The sequence below is a fragment of the Gossypium hirsutum genome, chromosome A01 (assembly GCF_007990345.1).
Source record: "Gossypium hirsutum isolate 1008001.06 chromosome A01, Gossypium_hirsutum_v2.1, whole genome shotgun sequence".
NCBI lineage: Eukaryota > Viridiplantae > Streptophyta > Magnoliopsida > Malvales > Malvaceae > Gossypium > Gossypium hirsutum.
Genome location: NC_053424.1, coordinates 97232668 through 97254563, shown reverse-complemented (window position 1 = coordinate 97254563; position 21896 = coordinate 97232668). Strand labels below are relative to the sequence as shown.

Below are 21896 nucleotides of genomic sequence, written 5' to 3'. Positions count from 1 at the left end.
TAACCGTGTGGAGGCCACGGCCTAAGCACACGGGCGTGTGACTTGGCTGTATGACCTCAATTTAGTTGATGACATCATAAACAGAGAGTTACACGGGCTGAGGACACGGGCGTGTCTCAGGCCACACGAGCGTGTGAGACCACATGGCCTACCCACACGAGCGTGTAACCCTCCAAAATAGGAAAAAAATTCTAAGTATTGTATAAGTTTTGAGAGTTATTGATTTAGTCTCGAACCACACCCAATGTATGTTTTGGGCCTCGAGGGCCATATAAGGGACGTTATGCATGTGAATAAAAAGTTTTAAATTTGGGCGAAATTTTATGGCCCGGTCTTGTATGATTGTGTGAGTTTATGTCCGGTAACGCCTCCTACCCTGTTTTGGTGTCGAATATGGGTAAGGGGTGTTACAGTGACGTTGATTTAGTTTCGTTTTAGTCTATCATGAAACGACGCATTTGTGGGACTGGGAATAATTTCCCATCTAGTCCCCGTCCTTTGGCGCTCATTTTATTTTAATCCTTCATCCTACCCTTTCCTTTTTTAATTTTTACAATCTATCTCTTTATTTCGTCTAAATTGTGGTTTAACCTTTGTTTATTTATTTTCAACCCTTTATAGGTTTCATAATATATTATTTTATTTATTTATTTATTATTTATTTATCTTTTTTTATACATTTAAAGATTATAATGTTTACATTTCCTTTATTTATGCACTTGTTGCCTGTATTATTTTTTTTCTTATCATCATTCTTATAACTATTATCTATTTATTTATCCATTTATTTATTTAGTTGCTTATTTTTAAATATTTGAAAACAAGATTGTTACATCTTTCTATTTGTACATTTTTATTCATTTATTATTATTATGATTGTTATTATATTATTTTTTATCTTATTTTTACTATTTTGTCATTTCTTTTATCATTCTCACATTATTTATGTTTATAATCGTTATAAGGCGTCTTGCATTTTTATTTTTATTTTTTATTTTTATCACTTTATTTATTTTATACCATGGATTAATATTCTTACTATTGCAATAGTTATATTGATATTATCATAGCATTTCCTTATTCACTTATTATATATCAATCTAATATTCTACCTATCTAGCCATTTTAATCACTACATCATGCATTATGTTAAAATGTAATTGGTCGCTTTTATATATACCCCAAAATAAGATAAATACTCATCATTTTAAATATTACACTTGTTATTATTCAGAAAAGAAATTTTTAAAAAATAAGGCAATATTCCGTACTTGGAGATTCGAGAAGTCGTGCCCTAACTTACGGGGTTTTGACTTTCTCGTTGAACCTAGATGACCGAATATCCTTTTAAAATGAAAAAACGTGAGATTTAATATAAAAAAAAATAAAAGGAAAACTTATTTTCGAGAATTCGAGACGTCGTGTCCTAACTTACGAGATACGACCTTTTGTTACCTCGATATAATAAAGCCTTTTACATACATTTTGATCTATTTAAGGGATTTTACTAAAAATATATACATTAATAAAAAGAGGGATTGTGTTTTTAACTCTTTCCAAATTTTTAATTTTCGACACTAAAGACATCCAGTGATCAATTAAGTACAAATTTTGGGCGTAACGAGGGTGCTAACTCTTCCTCGTGCGTAACCGACTGCTGAACCTGTTTTCTAAACTTTGTATACCAAAAATCGTTGTTTTAAATCAAACATTTTATTAAAACGATCAATTTACGAGGTGATCCGATCACACCTCATAAAAAAGATTGGTGGCGACTTCATTTTCAGTTTTTTAAATAAAAAGTCGATTTCAAAAGAAAGGTTTCGAACTTGTCAATTTAATTTATATATCATACATAACATAGAATAAGCATTCCGTTGTCTTGTTTCATCATTCCCACTATATGAAGTAACTAAAACCTAAATGATTTATATCACGTTAAGAATCACATACCAAAATATAATCAAACAAATATAATCCATTATATCACCTCATTCCATTTCTATTTCAATAGCTAATTGTTTTGCCCAAAGAACAATAGTAAATTAGTTTCAACTACACGAGAGGGTAATGCTCATACAAGCTGACTAAAGGACATTAACCAATACATGATACTACTCACACAAGCTTTAGAGAATCCACAACACATGCAGTACCTCAAACCATCTTGTACACTAGGTAAATTTGATATGCTAATGTTCCAATCAGTTTAGTTAGTTTATAACTAAACCTAGTTACCAAGACTTGCTCTTCATAGTGCTTGAGAAAACTAGGCAAACTATACTTTTGGCGGTAACCTACACATTGCTTATTTTTCTTTTATCGAGTTCTTTCTTTTATTAAAGAACACATCAAAAACTAAATCATGATATACTTCCATAGGCGGATACTCAATTCTCCAAGGAATTAGTTTTCTAGAAATTTACAATTTGGCGAACTAACCATTAGATTGCTCTAGAACAGACAACTTCACGTCTACACACCTTCAACTCGGATCATCCAGATTTGGGGTGTGAATATCATATACTGGTGCACATATTTCTCTATACAAAGCCCATTCAAACCTCCACAAAGTCGAATACCATATATATATATATCCGTTATCCGTTCAATCAGCCTGAACCTCCGCAAAGCCAATTAACACGAGGAGCAAAGTGCAAAGCATGACATGTCACCCTATATCATCCGCCAAGACATCCCTCCTTACTTTGCATATCATTCATATACGTGCATTTCATACACAAGCTCTCATCCAGTACTACTATTCATACATGACACATATTAGGCCAAGCATTTCATCTATACCACATAGTTAAACTTACAACCAAGCATGCATTTGCATATCAGCACATAACATGCATCACAATACATCAACATTCAACTATAGAATAATTCATCATTTGAACCACACTTAGCCATAGAGTAACACGTCATTTGCACAACACTCAGCCATACAACCCAGCACACAATACTAAAAATAATTGGACAACCATTTAAGACCTGATTTTTGGAACTCACTTGAAAGTTAACATCAAAACCATCTGCTTAGCTTTTCCCTTGCTACTTGAACCTCCTTAGTCAACAAAACATAACAACCATTTCAGAATTCTAATAAAGACAATTCATCATCATAATAACCATAATTTCTTTGCATGTAGAGGCAATTTAACAATTATCCACAACCTTACCCAATACAGAATAGAATCAATGGATTAATTGAAATCCTTAACTTTCTTCCATTTTCTTAAATTCGTTGATACAAAGAGGTTAGAAAGCTTACCAGCTTACGAAATTTCCAGTTTCTTATGCTCAAACTTCGGTCTCAACCCTTCAAGCATAACACTCATTAATCCTTCTTTTAGAATAGACCAGAGAAAAATGAAGAAGAATAGAAAAAAATGAAAGAATAACACCGAAAAACAATGTCTCTCATAGTAATACCCCTGTGCTTCCTCCACCAATATCAATTCAATAGCCAAATGTAAATATCCCTAATCATCATGTCTCCCACTAAGAAAATTTCTAGTTCAATGTAATCAAACTTAAAGTTGCAATCCAATTCTTTTACCAACCAGCTCGCAATGTGCTCTTATTTACTCAAGAATCCGCTCAAATTGAAAGCTTTTCAAATTAATACCCAAAATCACTTTTGCAACTCAAGCCTTGGCATTTTAGGGTGTGATAAATCTTCAATATATTTTTATACTAACTCCGTCAATATTCCTATTTTACTTTTACGGACTCGGTTTATGAAAATAAGATTCCGAAATCGTATTTTTCAAAACTACCTAAAATCGAGTTGTTACAAAGGCAACATATCATATCTCTATTCTATGTGAACAACCAACTCTCTAGCATCCTATATGTGTCCTAATTATTCCATTAAGTTACAAGGGCGATAATTTTTTGCCAAATAATGTGGGACATGGCCGGTTAATCATATTCATATTTGTACATTTTAATATATTCACACATCCACTTCGTGACTAAGTCACCATGTCACATATTCTAAATTACAAACCATTAACATATAACTATATATATATCAAGAATTGAATTTCATTACATGTTTATTAAACGAAGTTGAATATCATTTCATTTCCATTTTAATTATTTACCCATCAATACTAAATTTCACTACTTTTCACATACTACGTTGCAATTCACATTTTAATAGGGCATTTTATGGCCATCAAGTTCTCATCACATTATTAAGAGATGAAAAGGGAGATATCTCCCACATAAAGATGATGGTTGAGTAGTTGGGAGAAGGATGAAGATGATTCTATACTCTTCTTCCCCTTTATAAATATTCAAATAAGCCAAAAAGCTTTCGACAAATATTAAATTTATAATTTAACAAATTGTAACCTCTTATTCTTATACATAATCCAGATAGCCGAAATCAAATATAAATATCAAATATCTTAATAAAATAGTATTTTTAAGATTTAATTCTCGAGAAATGACTAAAATGCCCTATTGTGGCAAATTTTCCATTTTATCTCTTTTTTTTCTCAAAGCTCAGTTTATTCATAGGAAATAATTAATTCCCAACCTCGTGATTAATTTATAAAATTTGATATGGATATATGGATGGTGAAAATTTACATCTTTTCCCTTTTTTCAGTAAAATTAAAAAAAATTACAATGTGCTTCCCAATCTTTCGAATTAAGTCTCAAAAGTGATTTTCGTCTCACTAACATATAGTTGAATACATTTTCATGCCAAATAGTCAAAAATAATTCATTTTTCTCATTTTGGTAAAATTTACACTTTAATCCTTTTATCTTATTTTTCTTTCTGAAATTCTTTCCATTAATTCCATTATCCAAATTCTCTTAATAATAATATTTTTAACTTAGTTGTCCAAATTTTCTTATAAATTTACATATCCGACACCTGCATTGCATCACATATTAAATTGAAATTTTGAGAGAATTCCAACTACAGCTGTAAGGCGTGGGTGCGCCTTATTTTCATATTTAAGTGTATAAACTTTTAGATAAATTGGGAAAGAAGAGATAAACTTTATATTTGGGATTTATTTATTTATTAGGATTCTCTCTTTCATATTTCCTTTTTAATTATCTTCATTTTTATTTTAGGAAGATAAATATTTTTATATTTTTATATTGTTTAGTATAAATAGGAAATATTAAACTTTAGAAAGGAAGACGACCACTTCAATTTGTTTATTTTTGTGCTTTCTCTCAACAACAATTACGAAACTCATTTTTGTAGTTAAAAGAATTTTGAGATTTTGATTCCACAAGTTTTTAGGATCTAATTGGTTTTCATTTTCTTTTCTATTTACATATCTTCTACTTAAATTATCAATATTTTGGTTTGTTGAATATTAGGGTTATATTCAATAGCTTAGAATATTTTTATTATGAATTAGATTTATTGAATCTGTAATTATTAAATTATTCTAATATTTGTAAGTATCATGGTTGTATATGTTAAATATACATTTTATGTTGTTGGGGTACCCACTCTAGTATAAATGGGCATTGTTTGTATGTTTGTTGGCTAAAATTGGACATTTCTAGTTTTTAATGCTATTAATCGATTAAATTCTAGGTGTTTAGTTATAGGATTATTTGTTAATAAGGGAAATAATTTCAACCAGCATTCTCTTGATTATCGAGAAGGTAAGGATAATTTGATAGCTAGACTCTTCATTGATAATTATAATCAATTTATAAAAAAAAATTCTGAAATCATCTTTACATGAATGATTAAACTCATAAATCAAAACTAAAATATCATTTTTAACTAGATTTTCACCAAATTAATTTATCAATTTTTAGTAATTTTAAATCAAACTTTTAATTTCAAACTCCTCTATTATTTTTATTTTATGAAGAGATATTTTTTTTATCAATTCTTGTGAATCCGCTATATATAAATTTATATTTTGAGTAAAAGTATTCTTTTTTGTTGGATTTGAAAACCATCAACGTCTAATATTTACCATATACTAGACTCCTTCGGATTGGTAGTTGTGGAAGGAAATAAATCATGATTCTCTTTCATACAACAATACATTTATTTGATCTATATTTAAATGAGTTGTAATTTTTTGTAAAAATAAAAATTGAATCAAGTAAAATAAAAATCAAATTTTATGTAATCTTTAGTTTTTATATTTTTATTTTTAGGAATTTAGTCATTTTACTTTTAAATTTTAAAAGTCAGGTCTAGTAGTTGATACTATTAAAATTATTTTGTTAAATTAAAGTTTAGTTTCATGACTATTAAGTGAATTTTTTTATTTCAAAATATCACATCAACAAATTTAAAAAAAAACAGATTTTAAATTTTGAGAAGTAGTAGAACTAAATTTCTAAAATTAAAAGAATATAGACTAAATTCTAAATTCGTAAAGAGTAAGGGACTTAAGTCATATTTTAACCCAAATATAAACTTTTAACCGACTTTTTTTCAAATCAAGTAGGATTTTATTTACTTCATAGCCTATAGCAAAAGCAAATGAATGCATTGCCTTGAAAGTGTGCCAAAGGCCACCCACCTCAAAGGCGAAGGTACCCTACACCAGACAAAATAATAACTTAACCCTAAAGTAAAACGTATGTGTGAGTAAGTGCAAAAGTGGGGATTCCGATTTCTGGTTTTGAAGGCCTTTGCTTTGCCCATTCACTCATCCCGTTTCAACAATTTTGAACATATGGCCTCATTACTTTGCGTGTTACCAACAACAACAAACATAAATGGTCCAAAAGGGCAATTCCTCAACGCAGAACTCAAACTTTCCATGAAACCAATCATTTCATCGACCACCAAACTTGCTTTCCTTCCCTGGAAATATATATACACACATCATCCACATCGATCGGTGCATGCATTTTATAGGTTTGCGTAATTAGTTAACATAGTTTAGTCGAGTATCAAATTCAAACTCTTGCTTTATGGTTGAGTCAATCCACATGTATATTTGTAATCTTCACTTTTCAATTCCATCCCAATTTTAAATCCAACTTCATTTGGTGGTTGTTATTTCTTTATTTATTTAGGGGACGGAATATTCCATCACTTTAAATCAAATCTAGATATAATTTAAATTATTTATATATCAACACAATGATACCATCAATTTCATTATATTTTTTTACCTTGAATAAATTATTGTTTTAAACATTAAATAATAAATAATTACCCGTTTTTACTCACATATACCAATATGTATAACCAAATTAACTCATTGTAATGCACAACTTAAAACGATTTATACTTAATCAACTTAAATCCAAAATAAATATAAAAGAAAATTCATGATGAAATTTGAGTTAAAATATCGATCCTAAAAATTCAACATTATCATTTTATTCTATTCCCATAATTATCGTGAGATATCATTAAACAACAAAAATTATGTGCAACATGTTTTATCACTTTAGTAACATATTTAAGATAAAATAATAAAATTAATATGTTAATATTGATTACAATAAAAATTAGTGTAAACTATTCAAATACCCACTCAAATATTAGGGTATTTCTATTTTACATATTGATTATTTTTTGGTTAATTTCATCACTCATATCAAGTCAATTTTACATTCTAGTCACTCTACTATTAAAATGTGTTTAGTCATCCACCGCAATAATGGGGTGGTCTTTTTTTATTAGAATAATAATAATTTTAGTGTTCAATGATTAACATTTTGTTAATTTACTCTCGATTTTAAAAAAAAATTAATACATGTAACCTTCAATATTTACACATTTTGTCAATTTGGTCATGATTCTAAATTTTTTTAAAAAAATTTAAATATATAAAAATATAAAACCTATTAAAATTTGAAAATTTAACTAAAATTAGGACTAAATTTATGATTGTACAAAAGCCCCACAATTAATCAATAAAACTCTCTGATAAAACCTATGAAATGAGTACAAAATACAAGTAAAAGTCGACAACAAATACACTGACAATGCAGCACAAGCACTCCTAAAAGTTACATTCATTCATGCGAATAAATTGTCCATTTATAGGTCAAATGAGATAGCCTTCTAGATTAATTTTTGTAGAAATAAATACTAAAATTTGGTGCATAATAATCCAGGATAAAAGCTTCAAAAAAAATTATCCCAAAATATTGTATTACCATCCAAGAAAATTCAACAAATAAATAGCTTAAAAGATAAGGATAAGCTTTATGTGATAAGGTATGTTGATCTCCAACTTCTTTAAACAGTCATACTCAGATCACCAATGTTTGAGATGAAAAGACATACATATTGGAGTGCATTTGCTTATGATACAAATGTATATATAAGCCTAAGTTCAATTGTCAATATCTCATAATACTTAAGTTGTCCTAAAAATCCTGTCTAAACAAGTGTTCAAAGAGCTATTTAAACAATCTATGTTCAAACGGTTGTTTAAAGAAGGGTCGAGTCATTAATCTTGAATAGTTTTGGTCTTAAAAGAATTTGTTAAATTTTATTTTAAAAATTAAACAAAATAAATTTATTTATTTTTAATTTGATGAATTGATTGTGGAATTAAACATTTTATATAATTTTAATTTTATTTCCTTAATTATATTATATTAATTAATACATAACCGGTAAGAAAACTAATTGCTAGATATGATACGGTTTGAGGATAATTAAGCTCGGTGGAGCAGTGGTAAATGCATGATTGGGATAAGCAACATTGTTTCTCTACTAAGGTGTTGCAACTTTCTTTCTTTTTTTTTTTTCTTTTTTTTTATGGAATTTTTAAAATTTCATTTGAATGTCTCATCGATATCTTAATGGACCGTTATTTTTTTTTATCCACTAACAATTTGTCAAAAATAAAAATTTCGCGGGAAAAATTATAAAAGAAAGTAAGCTAAAACAATTCTTTTTCTATAGTTTGAAGGCTAAAAATTTTTTTATCCAATTTAAATAATATTTAAATAATAGTTAATAATAATGGTTTAATTTAAAAAAAACTATATTTTTTTAAAAAATAAACAATTACGAATAATAAGAACGGTTTAATTTTCTAAAACCTTGATGCTTTTTTTAAAATAATTTAAATTAATTTAAATGAATATTATTGTTTGAAACAATGAGGAAGGAGTTTTTAATTTCATAAATGAGGTTAAAAAAATTTAATTGATATTTTAAAAATTAAAAGTAAATAAATGAGTTACTTAATTTTTTAATCTTACTCGTGAGATTAAAAAACTTCATAGCCAATAAAAAAATTAAAAAAATTCTTTGCTAATAAATCAAATAATATATATAAGGAAAATGTTAATTTAGTGTTAAAATTTTAAAGGTGAAGGTAGATTTTAATAAATAACGCAAATAAAAAAATTATTTAATTTTACTATATTTTAAAGAAAATCAAAGACTTCCGTTAAAGAAATATCAAAACACAGATAAAATGAAGAGAGAACTATTAAAACTCGAGCCAATAAGAGTCTCACGGATTGCAAACTTCAGCTAAAGCAGGGCCAAAAAAAGCGTTCTCAAACTCGGCCATAGCAGTCGTGAATAACAGCCATAAAACCTTCAGCACCTTCAGGCTCCAACCAAGATGCATCAACGTTACATTTAAAACAACCCAGAGAAGGAGGAATATAGAACTCTACGGTAAGCATTCCTAGGAGCGGCTACACCATCGGCCATATATTAACGAAAATTGTCTATGTAAAGTCGATTAAACTAAAAATATGACAAATTTCTACACAAGTTTAGTCTGACTAATAAAATACAGTTTAGACTATAGGGACTGATCCTTTTTTTTTTTCATTTTAAAGAAACAATCATCAAAAAAACGAATCCCTCTCGAAGTAGCACAGCATTGCATTCACCTTTTGCAACCTCAAAATTTCCAATTAGCTCCAAGCAATCTATGATAAAATAATAAATCAGTGGGAAAAAGATTCAGCCATTCGCATGTTCGGGCCATTCATTTACACCATGCTAAATAAATTAAGGAGTCGGAGTTGAGATATAATTTAAAAATGTATTTCAAATCCGAAAAAGTAATATATATTTTATGTTAAAAAAAGGCTAAATATATTTGGATAAACTATATTTAAGGTCACAAAATTATTAATAAGTTTACATTTTGATCACTTAACTTTAAAAAGTTACAAAAATAGTCGATGAACTATTCAAAAGTTTACATTTAAGTTACTGGATTATTCAAATTGTTGTTGCATGACTTTCTCAAATTGCAGCCCCTACAACAATTAAAAGTTTTCCTTCCCCTTCTCTTCTACAAATTAGTTTTTTTTGCACGAAACAGCTTTGAACGTTTTTGAATCTACAAATCAAAATCTAAACAACTTTCTTCTCCAATCTCTAACATTGATTGTCAGATCAACTTGAATGTAAGATATGTTATACTTTTTGATGGGTCATAGAATTGTTTCTTGGAGTTCGTTAACCGGACTTAAAAAAAAACCTTAATAACACAGTGACTTAAACAAAAACCTTTGAACAATTCAGTAATTTAAATGAAAACTATCGAATAGTCTAGAATTTTGTAACTTTCTGAACTTGAGTAATCAAAATGTAAACTTACTGATAGTTTAGTGGCCTAAAGTGTAGTTTACGCTATATATTTAATATGAATAGTATTATTTGTTGAATCGAATAGTAAAGAGTTGGATGTCTCTTAAGTAAAATATCAAGTTCAAATATTATGAATTGAGAAAACAACATTAGAAAAGCTTCAAAACCTAATTTTACTACAAATATCAAAATATCTCAATATATATATATCTCCAAACGGACAATTGTTGTTTGCCTTTAGTATTGACAATGATATAGTCACTACTATATAAACAAGACACTCAAGTTGTCCTTCAATGCAACCCCTCCTCCAAGTAAAGAGAAAAAACCAAATCCATGGGAAGCTTCATTTCATCATCTATTCTCCTTCTCTTCCTATTATTTCCAACCATCATTCAACATGCCAAGCCGGCCATGTCTCTCCCTTTGTCAACGAATTCACGTTGGATCGTGGACGAGGAAGGGCGACGTGTGAAGCTAGCATGCGTGAACTGGGTGTCACACCTCGAACCAGTAGTTGCAGAAGGGCTGAGCAAGCAGCCAATGGATATGATCTCCAAACGGATTGTGACAATGGGGTTCAATTGCGTTAGGTTCACTTGGCCACTGTTTCTGATCACCAATGACTCTTTAGCCTCTCTCACCGTTAGACAATCGTTTCAAAGACTTGGTCTGCTTGAATCCATCGCTGGAATCCAATCCAACAACCCTTCCATCATCGACGTTTCCCTCATCAAAGCTTACCAGGTATCTAAATTTTTCACTCCTTGGTTTCTCCGATTAGATCGCCATACTAAAGGAAGAAAAAAAAAAGAAGCTAAAGAAATTAAGAAAGTGAAACTTTTTGGAGACCCAACTTTCAAACAAACTCAAACGTTGCAGCTATCTTGTTAAGGTTATCTCAAACTTTACGGTATTAATTGATTAAGGCTTATCCAAAGTCTCCAAACTAACCAAAAAATCGATGAGTTTTTCTTTTTTACTTTTTCTCTACATTTTCTTGTATGATATGGCCGACATGCGGTTGCTTTCCTAATAGTTTATAGGAAACACTTGGTCAAAATACGATGATAGTTACAAATATATTCGTGATTGGTAAGAAATATAGCGTTGTTAGTTAAAAGAATTAACCTTTACTCGCATTATTTTACCCCTAATGATTCAAATATCAATTGACTTTGACTACCCATCTCTGTGTGTGTGGTTTTCTTTTATTTATATATGGTGTTAGAATTTAGTTTCTTTTTATTTAAAGAAATTTAAGGTTTAAAAATTAAATTTATTTAAATTTCTAATTTTATTTCATTACATAACCATTTAACAAAATAAAAATTAAATTTCAAACTTACTAATGGTAGTTTGTTGTTATTTTATTAATAAAAATTCCTAATGAGTTTCTTATCAAGGGAATCATATATTTCAGGCAGTGGTGTCTAGCCTTGGAAAGAACGATGTAATGGTCATACTTGACAATCACTTAAGCAAGCCCGGTTGGTGTTGCAGTGACTTCGATGGCAATGGTTTCTTTGGTGATCAGTACTTCAACCCTGATCTATGGATCACTGGGCTGACTCGGATGGCCACCCTATTCAATGGTGTCACCAATGTGGTTGGCATGAGCTTGAGAAATGAGCTCAGAGGCCACAAACAAAACGTAAATGACTGGTACAGGTAAAAAAAAGCTCCTCTCAAGCAAAATCAGATTTGGAAAGGGTGAAAAAAAACATAATGGGAAACTCATTGCAGTTATGTTGATGAAATGAGTTATAGGTACATGCAGAAAGGAGCGGAAGCAGTTCACTCAGCAAACCCAGATGTTCTAGTTATACTTTCTGGGTTGAGTTACGACAGTGACCTGTCATTCATCCAAAATCGACCAGTACAGCTCAGTTTTAGTGGGAAACTAGTATTTGAGGTGCACTGGTATGGCTTTTCGAATGGGCAGACATGGGTAACTGGTAACCCAAACCAAGTGTGTGGCAGAGTGGCGAAAGACATGATGAGGAGATCAGGGTTTTTGGTGGATCAAGGATATCCCTTGTTTGTGAGCGAGTATGGGGTGGACCAAAGAGGAACCAATGTAAATGACAACAGGTACTTGAACTGCTTCTTAGGTGTGGCAGCTGAGCTTGACCTAGACTGGGCATTGTGGACACTGGTTGGGAGCTATTATCTCAGAGAAGGCGTCATTGGGTTAAACGAGTACTACGGGGTCTTGAATTATAACTGGTGTGAAACCAGGAATTCAAGCTTCATTAAGAGAATTTCAGCTCTCCAGTCTCCTTTCCGTGGTAAGCAAACCTATATTAATTTGCCTTCCCTTCATACAGTTTCTTGAACAATGAACCCCATTGTTTGATTCTTCCACCAAGGCATGCAGGTCCAGGTCTATCAGAAACCAAACTGCATAAAGTCATCTTCCATCCGTCAACGGGGCTTTGTGTCATAAGGAAATCATTTCTTGACCCTTTGCTCTTGGGTCCCTGTGCCAACTCTGAATCTTGGAGCTACTCCTCCGACAAGACTTTGGTAGTAAAAGGAACTTATTTCTGCTTACAAGCAGATGAATCCGGGACACTGGCGAAACTCGGTATCTTCTGCAGTGACTCGAATTCAAAATGGGAAATGATAGCTGATTCCAAGATGCACCTCTCATCTAAGCTCAGAAATGGCAAATCCATTTGCCTAGATGTAGACTCCAGCAATGCTATCGTCACAAACAGTTGCAAATGCATAAGTAAAGATAACACATGTGACCCTGCCAGCCAGTGGTTCAAACTCGTCGACAGCACAAGGAGCAGAAGTGAGGAACAATCATTCTTACATTTTGACTCCATCTTCGACTTGCCTGGGAAGGGTTTCCCCTCGAACCTTCTAGTTGTCTCTATATAAAAAGTGTAAAAATAGAACGTCGGTAATGACAATATATCGCAAAAAAATAAAAAGAGAAATAAAAATAAAGAACATATAGATTTTACGTGGAAAACTTTTCGGGAAAAAACCACAAGTAGAGGAGAAGAAAATTCACTATGTCGAATTCGAATAATTACAAGAGGAGTAGACTATGTCTATTTATAGGCTTGTAAAACCATATTCTAATAAAAGTGTAGTAAGATTGAAATACCTTATTGTAATCAATATCAAATAGATGGTGTTTAATAAGGTTTAAAAAATCTTATTCTAAAATAAAATAAAATAAATGTAGTTCTATTTGGATTTTACTTTTATTTTATTTTACCATTATATTTTATTTAAATAAGGATTCGGGTCACTTAATTCTATCAATCTCTACCTTGACACGAATTCTCAATGAATAAGTTCTTCATCATGAACTCTCAACGAACAAGTTCTCCACCTCTTCCATAAAACCCCTTAAGGGTTTAACTTCAACAATGAACACCAACTAAGTCTAAGCAATGCTCAAACTTGTTTATAAGAAGTGACTTAGTCATCATATGTGCAGGATTTTCATGAGTACTAATTTTGCTCATAACAATATCACCACGAGCAATAATATCACGAACAAAATGATACTGAACATCAATGCATTTTGTTCTCTAATGAAACATTTGATCTTTTGTAAGGAAGATGACACTCTAACTGTCACAAAATACCGTGCTAATTTGAAAGTCTTCATTGAGTTCACTAAAGAGTCTCTTCAACCAAATAGCTTCTTTACAAGGCTCAGTAATCGCCATGTACTCAGCTTCAGTGGTAGACAAAGCGACTGTAGCTTGCAAAGTATCTTTCCAACTGATTGCACAATCTCCAATTGTAAAGACATAACCTGTGAGAGATCTTTTTCTATCAAGGTCTCCAGCAAAATCAGCATCAACATACCCATTGGCTCCATCTCTAGTTCTTCTAAACTGTAAGCAAACATTAGTAGTACCTCGTAGTATCTTAAAATCCACTGAACTACTTTCCAATGTTCTTTACCAGGATTCGCCATGTATCTGCTAACTGCACTGACTGCATATGATAAATCTGGACGTGAATAAACCATAGCATACAAGAGAGATCCTACTGCACTAGAGTATGGAACATGTGACATGTACTTAATCTCATCATCTGATTGCAGAGACAAAGCCGATGAAAGTCTGAAATGGGCTACTAAAGGAGTACTAACAGGCTTAGCACTTTGCATATTAAACCTACAAATAACTTTCTCAATGTACCTCTTCTGACTTAGGTACAATTTACTTTCTTTTCTATCTCTAAGAATCTTCATACCAAGTATCTTTTTTGCTAGCCTCAAATCATTCATCTCAATTTCTTCACTTAGTTGAGCTTTGACCTTTCTTATCTCTCATTTATCTTTCGCTGCTATCAACATGTCATCAACATAAAGGAGTAAATACAAAAAAGAACCATCACTGTTTTGCTTAAAGTAAACACAATTGTCAAAGCTACTTCTTTTGAAATCATAAGAAGTCATAAAGGAACCAAACCTCTTGTACCACTATCTTGGTGACTGTTTCAAACTGTAAAGGGATTTTTTCAACAAGCAAACATAGTCCTCTTTTTTTTGAGACTGTAAAACCCTCTGGTTGTTGTATGTAAATATCTTCCTCATGTTCTCCATGAAAAAATACAGATTTTACATCTAACTGCTCAAGCTCCAAATCATGCATGGCCACAATACTAAGCAAAGCTCGAATCGAACTATGTTTCTCAACTGGAGAGAACACGTCTGTAAAGTCCACTTTTGGAATTTGACTATAACCCTTTGCAACAAGCTTTGCTTTATATATGAGTTCTTCAACTCTTGGAGTCCTTTCTTTCTTTTTAAACGTCTATTTACAACGAACAACCTTTTTACCTTTAGGAAGTTTCACAAGATCCCATGTTCTGTTTTTGTGGAGTGATTCCATCTCCTCTTGCATAGCATACATCCACTTTTCTGAGTCTTCACAGCTAACCGCCTCAGAATAATTAGATGGCTCTTGGTTTGCATCTATATCTTCAGCCACATTTAAAGCATAAGCAACTAGATCAATCTCAACATACTTCTTTGGAGGTTTAATTCCTCTTCTAGTTCTGTTTTTGGTGATAGAGTATTGTGGTGAAAAAACAACTCTATTCTGAATTTTTGTATTGGCTTGAAGAGTCGACTTTGTTGTAGATTCTGGATTAATCTAATGCTCCACCTGCTTTTGATTTTCTTTATTAGAAGACTCTTTAAGAGATAAGTTAGGTAGCATAGTAGTTTCATAAAAAACATCTCTGTTAATCATAACTTTTATATTTTCAGGACACCATTACTTATACCCTTTTACACCAGCTTTATAACCAAGAAAAACACATTTAATGGATCTCGGTTCCAAATTTCCATTATTAACATAAGCATAGGTAGGACACCCATAGATCTTTAAATCAGAATAGTCAGCAGGATTACCAAACCATACCTTTTGTGGAGTCTTTTTCTCAATGGTAACGAATAGAGATCGGTTGATAAAAAAACATGCAGTAAAGGCTGTTTCGGCCCAAAAAGACTTTGGTAAGTTGGCATTTGATGTAACACCCCGAACCCGAGACCGTCACCGAAGTCGAATACGAGGTGTTGACAGACTTTTAAAAATTTTTCCAGACACTGCCCAGTCTGAGTACTAGTCGCTTCAAAAATCATATCTTGAGTTTCACAACTCGAAAATCAGTTTTGTGATTTTTCCCTGAAACTAGACTCATGTCCCCACCTTTTTATTTTTTCTAGAATTTTTGGTCTGGCCAATTAGTACAGTTTATTAGTCAAAGTCTCCCATGTTACAGGGATCGACTACCCTGACCTTTGCGCATTACGACTTGGATATCTCCTTGTACAGGGCTCCAATACTGATGCCGTTTGTTTCTATGGAAACTAGACTCAGAGAGGAATCCATGCATATATAGTATGACCCCTAATTATCTCTGGTCAATTTATAGTGAATTTCCAAATGCGGAACAGGGAATCCAGAAACTGTTCTGGCCCCGTTCCACAAGAACCCGAATATCTCTTACTGTACTGTTCATATGATTGTTTCGTTACTTCCATATGAAAGTAGGTTCATCAAGGTTCGATTACATAATTTATTCACTATTTGATTCCACTCCTACGAATTTTTGTGATTTTTCAAATCTACACCACTGTTGCTGTCAGCATCTGTTTTCAAGGTAAACTTTACCTATTTTGTGGTTACCATGGACCAACTAGGGTTTTGCCATACATAGGTCCACATGTGATCATATTTAGCCATTCCAATGGCTGATCATTAGCCCAACACTTCCATTTCAAACCATAGTCACATCGTGAAACCATATATACATACATAAACACAAATGGTCTAATGCCATACTCCACTTTTACAAGCCATTTTCGCATGGCTTTACACACATACATCACAAAAGAACTTAAACAACAGGGGGTAGTCCTATACATGCCATATCCAGAGTTCAACTAAAAGAGTACCAAAAGAGCTTGATAGTGTAGATGACTTCGACTTCGCTGATCCCGAATCCGATAGCTAACGAACAAAATCTATAAAACAGAGAGCCAAAGCAACCGGGTAAGCATTTTAAGCTTAGTAAGTCTCAAGTAATGAAATCGGCTTTGACTACAGTATTACATTCACATAGCTAACTAAGTCACTTTATTAACACACATTCTCATAATCATACTTACTTCACACTTCATCAACATATATACACAAGGTATCAACCTTTCTAAAAGCCGAAAATTCGTTAGCCGATCGCACGAATACTATTTAAAACGAATCGACTTTTCCAATGCACATGCAAACATACCTTATCGTTCGGGTTGGTTGAGCATATTTATTGAATTAGTTACAGCACAAAACGCTCACATTCAAACCCAAGTTTCTTCGGTATTTAACCGAATACAGCCGCAAACACATTTGCCTTCGGGTCTTAACCCGGACATATCAACTTGCATAATTGCCTTCGGGTCTTAGCCCGGATATATCATCTCGCATAATTGCCTTCGGGTCTTAGCCCGGATATATCAACTCGCATAATTGCCTTCGGGTCTTAGCCCGGATATATCAACTCGCATAATTGCCTTCGGGTCTTAGCCCGGATATATCAACTCGCATAATTGCCTTCGGGTCTTAGCCCGGATATATTCCAATGCTCATGCACAAATATATCAATAATCATAACACATCCATATCATTTCTTCGTTACTAAGGCTCAAACACAAAACATTTATTAAACCTTTCAAATTTCGGCTCGGTAGCCACACACAAAGAGCATAATTTCAATTGGCTTTATAACATAGTCTCTAAGCACATTCGACTATCCGTCATAGTATGACTATTCATTTCAATATAATTCAAGTAGGGTCATTACTCGAAGACTTACCTCAAATGTCGTCGAACGACTTCAACGGCTATTCAATTACTTTTTCCTTCCCTTTATCGGATCTAGTTCCCCTTTGCTCTTGAGCTTAAGTTCAACAAAATTTAAAATAGTCATTAATCGACTATTCAAGTATTACTTTCAGAATAATATATATATTGATCCGACTTTCACACACATAGATTATAGTAAGCTTTATAATAATCAATAAATAATTCATTGGCAAACTTTCATTAATGTTTACAACAAAATCACATATTTACTACGAGCTGTTTTCCTGAGCAGTAGTTACTAAATTATTTATAACTGGAGCTACTAAACTCCAAATCACTTGCCGTTAATTTTCCCTGAATATAGACTCGTATATCTTCCATCCATAAAATTTTCAGAATTTTAGGCTTGGCCAATCAATACCAGATTTTTCTTAAAGTTTCCCCTGTTTCACTGTTTGACTATTCTGACCACTCTTCACTACGAATCCAATTTCTCACTTTACAGAATTCAAAATGTGTTGTATTTGATCTCATTAGAAACTAGACTCATTAAGGAGTCTAAGCATATAAATTTTATCTTATAATCATTTTTGTACAATTTATAATGATTTTCTAAAAACAGAACAGGGAATCCAGCAGTCATTATGACTCAGCCCCACAATACTTCAAATATCACAAGATCGGTAACTCTTTTGTTTTTATAGTTTCTTTTGTAAGAAAATAGACTCTTCAAGCTTTAATGACATAATTCACTCAGCTTCTAATTCAACTCCTACAATTTATGGCGATTTTCCAAAATCACCTTACTGCTGCTGTCCCCAAACAGATTATTACCAAATCAAATACTAACATTAGCATTTCACCTTAATAGCTAGCTTACCAAGCCTTAATTTAACATATAATTCACCCATATCATATTCAGCTATATATACATTTACCATATTTCCATTTCAGCATATATAACTAACATTTATTCCGAAATTTTAATATCTAATTGCTTATAACTTTCTTCGGATGTCGTCGACTAATTGATCGGCTACTCAACTACTTTCGATTTTCCCCGATCTAAATCCAATTTCTTGGTTTCTTGATCTTAACATATTCAAATAAATCTCGTTTTAACATATTTTCATTCAATTTAGTCTAATAACGCATAAATGGGTAAATTACATTTTTACCCCTAATATTTCGCACTTTCACAATTTAGTCCTTATTCCACAAAACACCAAATACACAAAATTTGGTCACACTCCTTAAGGGCCGAATCTTCCTAGTACCCATATAAGTCCATACATTTCATTTATTCCACCTTTGAGTCCTTCAAAAATTTATTTTTGTAATTTAGCCCTAACTACTCAAAATCACCAAAAACTTCAACACAAAACATATTAATCTTTAACATATCTTTCATTTTTCATCAACAACTATCAAAAAGCTCAAGCACTCATCAATGGCAAAACACAAAATCATCATCAATTCACAAAATTGAACCATGGGGTTTAAAGAACACAAAGCAATGATATCAAAAATGTGAAAATTATCAAAAACCAAACAAAAGACTAACCTTCCTTAGGTTTCAAATGACCGAATGCTATCCTCCTCTCTTCCTCTCTACAACCGGCCAAGATGAACAAGGTGATAACCTCTCTCCTTCTTCTTCTTTTTTTTCTTTTAGTATCCTTAATATTTCTTTTATCATTTCTTTTCTTTTACTTAAACTAATGTCCACTTCATGGAACTTTACCACATAGTCTAATATAAGCTCCATCATGGGCGGCCACTATGTATAAAAAAGGGGTATTTGACATGCAAAGTCAATATTTTCACTCCTTGCTTAAATTGGTCCTTATAAATTACCCTATCACATTTTTTTACAACTTTCTCACATAAGTCCTATGGACTAAATTCACATGCAATTGACTAAATCGAAGCTTGAAATTTTCCACACATTCATAATCACATATTTTAGACAATAATATCACATTCAAACATTTTGGTGACTCGGTTTAGCAGTCCCGAAACCACTTCCCGACTAGGGTCAGTTTTGGGCTGTCACATTTGACAACATACATCGAACCTTCTCCATGATCACTCTTTTCATTTGTTTTGCAATGTTGTTTTGCTGTGGAGTATGATAAACTGTCAAGTGTCTCACAATCCCTTCTAGCTTGCACAGTTTATTAAACTCATCAAAACGAAACTCTAAGCCATTGCCTGTGCGGAGGTATTTTATTTGTTTTCCTATCTGTTTTCCAATCATAGTTTTCCAAGACTTAAATACAGAAAACATATCATTTTTCTGCTTCAGGAAGAACGCACAAACTTTTCTAGAAAGATCATTAATAAAAGTTAGCATATAATTAGCTCTACCTCTCGAAGGCACTCTGGATGACCCCCACAAATTAGAATGAATATACTTCAATGTTCCCTTCGTGTTATGGATTTCTCTGGTGAATTAAACTCTTTTTACTTCCCAAAAATGCAGTGCTCATAGAACTTTAGTTTGCAAATTCCTTGCCCATCAAGAAGTCCTCTTTTGCTCAATTTTGTCATGCCATTATCACTTATATGCCCTAGGCGCATATGCCAAAGTTTAGTAATATCATCATCTGATAATGAAGAGGAAGCGACTGCTGCATCACCAGTAACAGTAGAACGCTGTAAAACATATAACTTGGCAGTCTTTCTCTGCCCTTTCATCACAATGAGGGAACCTTTGGAAATCTTTAAAACCTACTTTTAGTTGTGTATTTGTACCCTTTTGAATCAAGAGTACTCAACGAAATTAAATTTCTCTTCAATTCTGGAACATGTCGCACATCACTAAGTGTTTTGACAACTCCGTCAAACATCTTAACTTTAATCATTCCAACACCTGAAATTTTACACGAAACATTATTTCCCATCAAAACAACACCTTCAGACACTATTTCGTAAGCTGTAAACCAATCCCGATTGGGACTCATGTGGAAGGTGTAGCCCGAATCAAGGATCCATTCATTTTTCACTTTAGAATTGTTGATAAAAGTGACTAGAAGTTCACCATAGCTATAGTCTTCTACAACATCAGCTTCACTAGAATTTTTTGGTTGTTTTCCCTTTTGATTTGCTGCCTCCCTTTTGATCTTATTCTGTAGCTTATAGCACTCAGATTTAATGTGCCCTTTCTTCATGTAGAAGTTACAAGTTTTACCTCTGTTTGAATACTTCGATCTACCCTTAGATTTATCACGAGGGTTCCATTCCTGTGTCCTTCCACGATCATCATCAGTATTCCGATCTTGTCTCTTATGAACAATGAGACCCTCACCTTGAGAGTTAGTTTTAACCATAAGATGCTTCATATTATCATACGAGGTCAAAGAATCGTAAACCTCATCAACTGTGAGAAACTTGCGGTTATATAAAATCGTGTCTCTAAAGGTTGAATAAGGCGGGGGCAATGAACAAAGTATAATCAACCCTAGATCTTCCTTATCATACTGAACCTCTATGGCCTCTAAGTTTGAGAGAATTTCTTTAAACACTGTTAAGTGTTCGTACACAAATGCACCTTCCTCCAAATGATGAGCATAAAGACGCTGCTTCATATGCAGCTTACTAGTTAGAGTTTTCGACATACATATTTGTTCCAGCCTCTTCCATAATCAAGCGACGGTCTTCTCCTTCAACACATCCTATAAAATTTTGTTAGACAAATGCAGATGTAACTGTGTTAACGCCTTTTGATCCTTGCACTTCTTCTCTTCCTTTGTCAATGTCGAAGGCATCTTATTTACCCCTAGCAGGGTTTTCTCTAAGTCCATCTGTACAAGAACTGCCTGCATCTTCATCTGCCACAATTCAAATCTGGTGTTGCATCCAACCGCATGATTTCATACTTCAAAAATACCATTACCGTGATTGAGATGAACAACCTGGAAGCTCGGATACCAATTTATAAAAATAGAACGTCGGTGATGACAATATATAACAAAGAAAAGAGAAATAAAAATAAA

At 32.4% G+C, this 21896-nt stretch overlaps 1 protein-coding gene across 1 annotated transcript; it reads left to right on the top strand.

Annotated features, from left to right (window-relative positions):
* The first annotated feature begins 10785 nt into the window (after positions 1–10785).
* LOC107951507 (glycosyl hydrolase 5 family protein) lies at positions 10786–13826 on the top strand. Its single transcript, XM_016886575.2, has 4 exons — positions 10786–11299; positions 11976–12223; positions 12323–12843; positions 12933–13826. Exons 1-4 carry the CDS (start codon positions 10889–10891, stop codon positions 13442–13444), a joined length of 1692 nt encoding a protein of 563 aa, XP_016742064.1. The 5' UTR covers positions 10786–10888; the 3' UTR covers positions 13445–13826.
* Positions 13827–21896: the final 8070 nt, after the last annotated feature.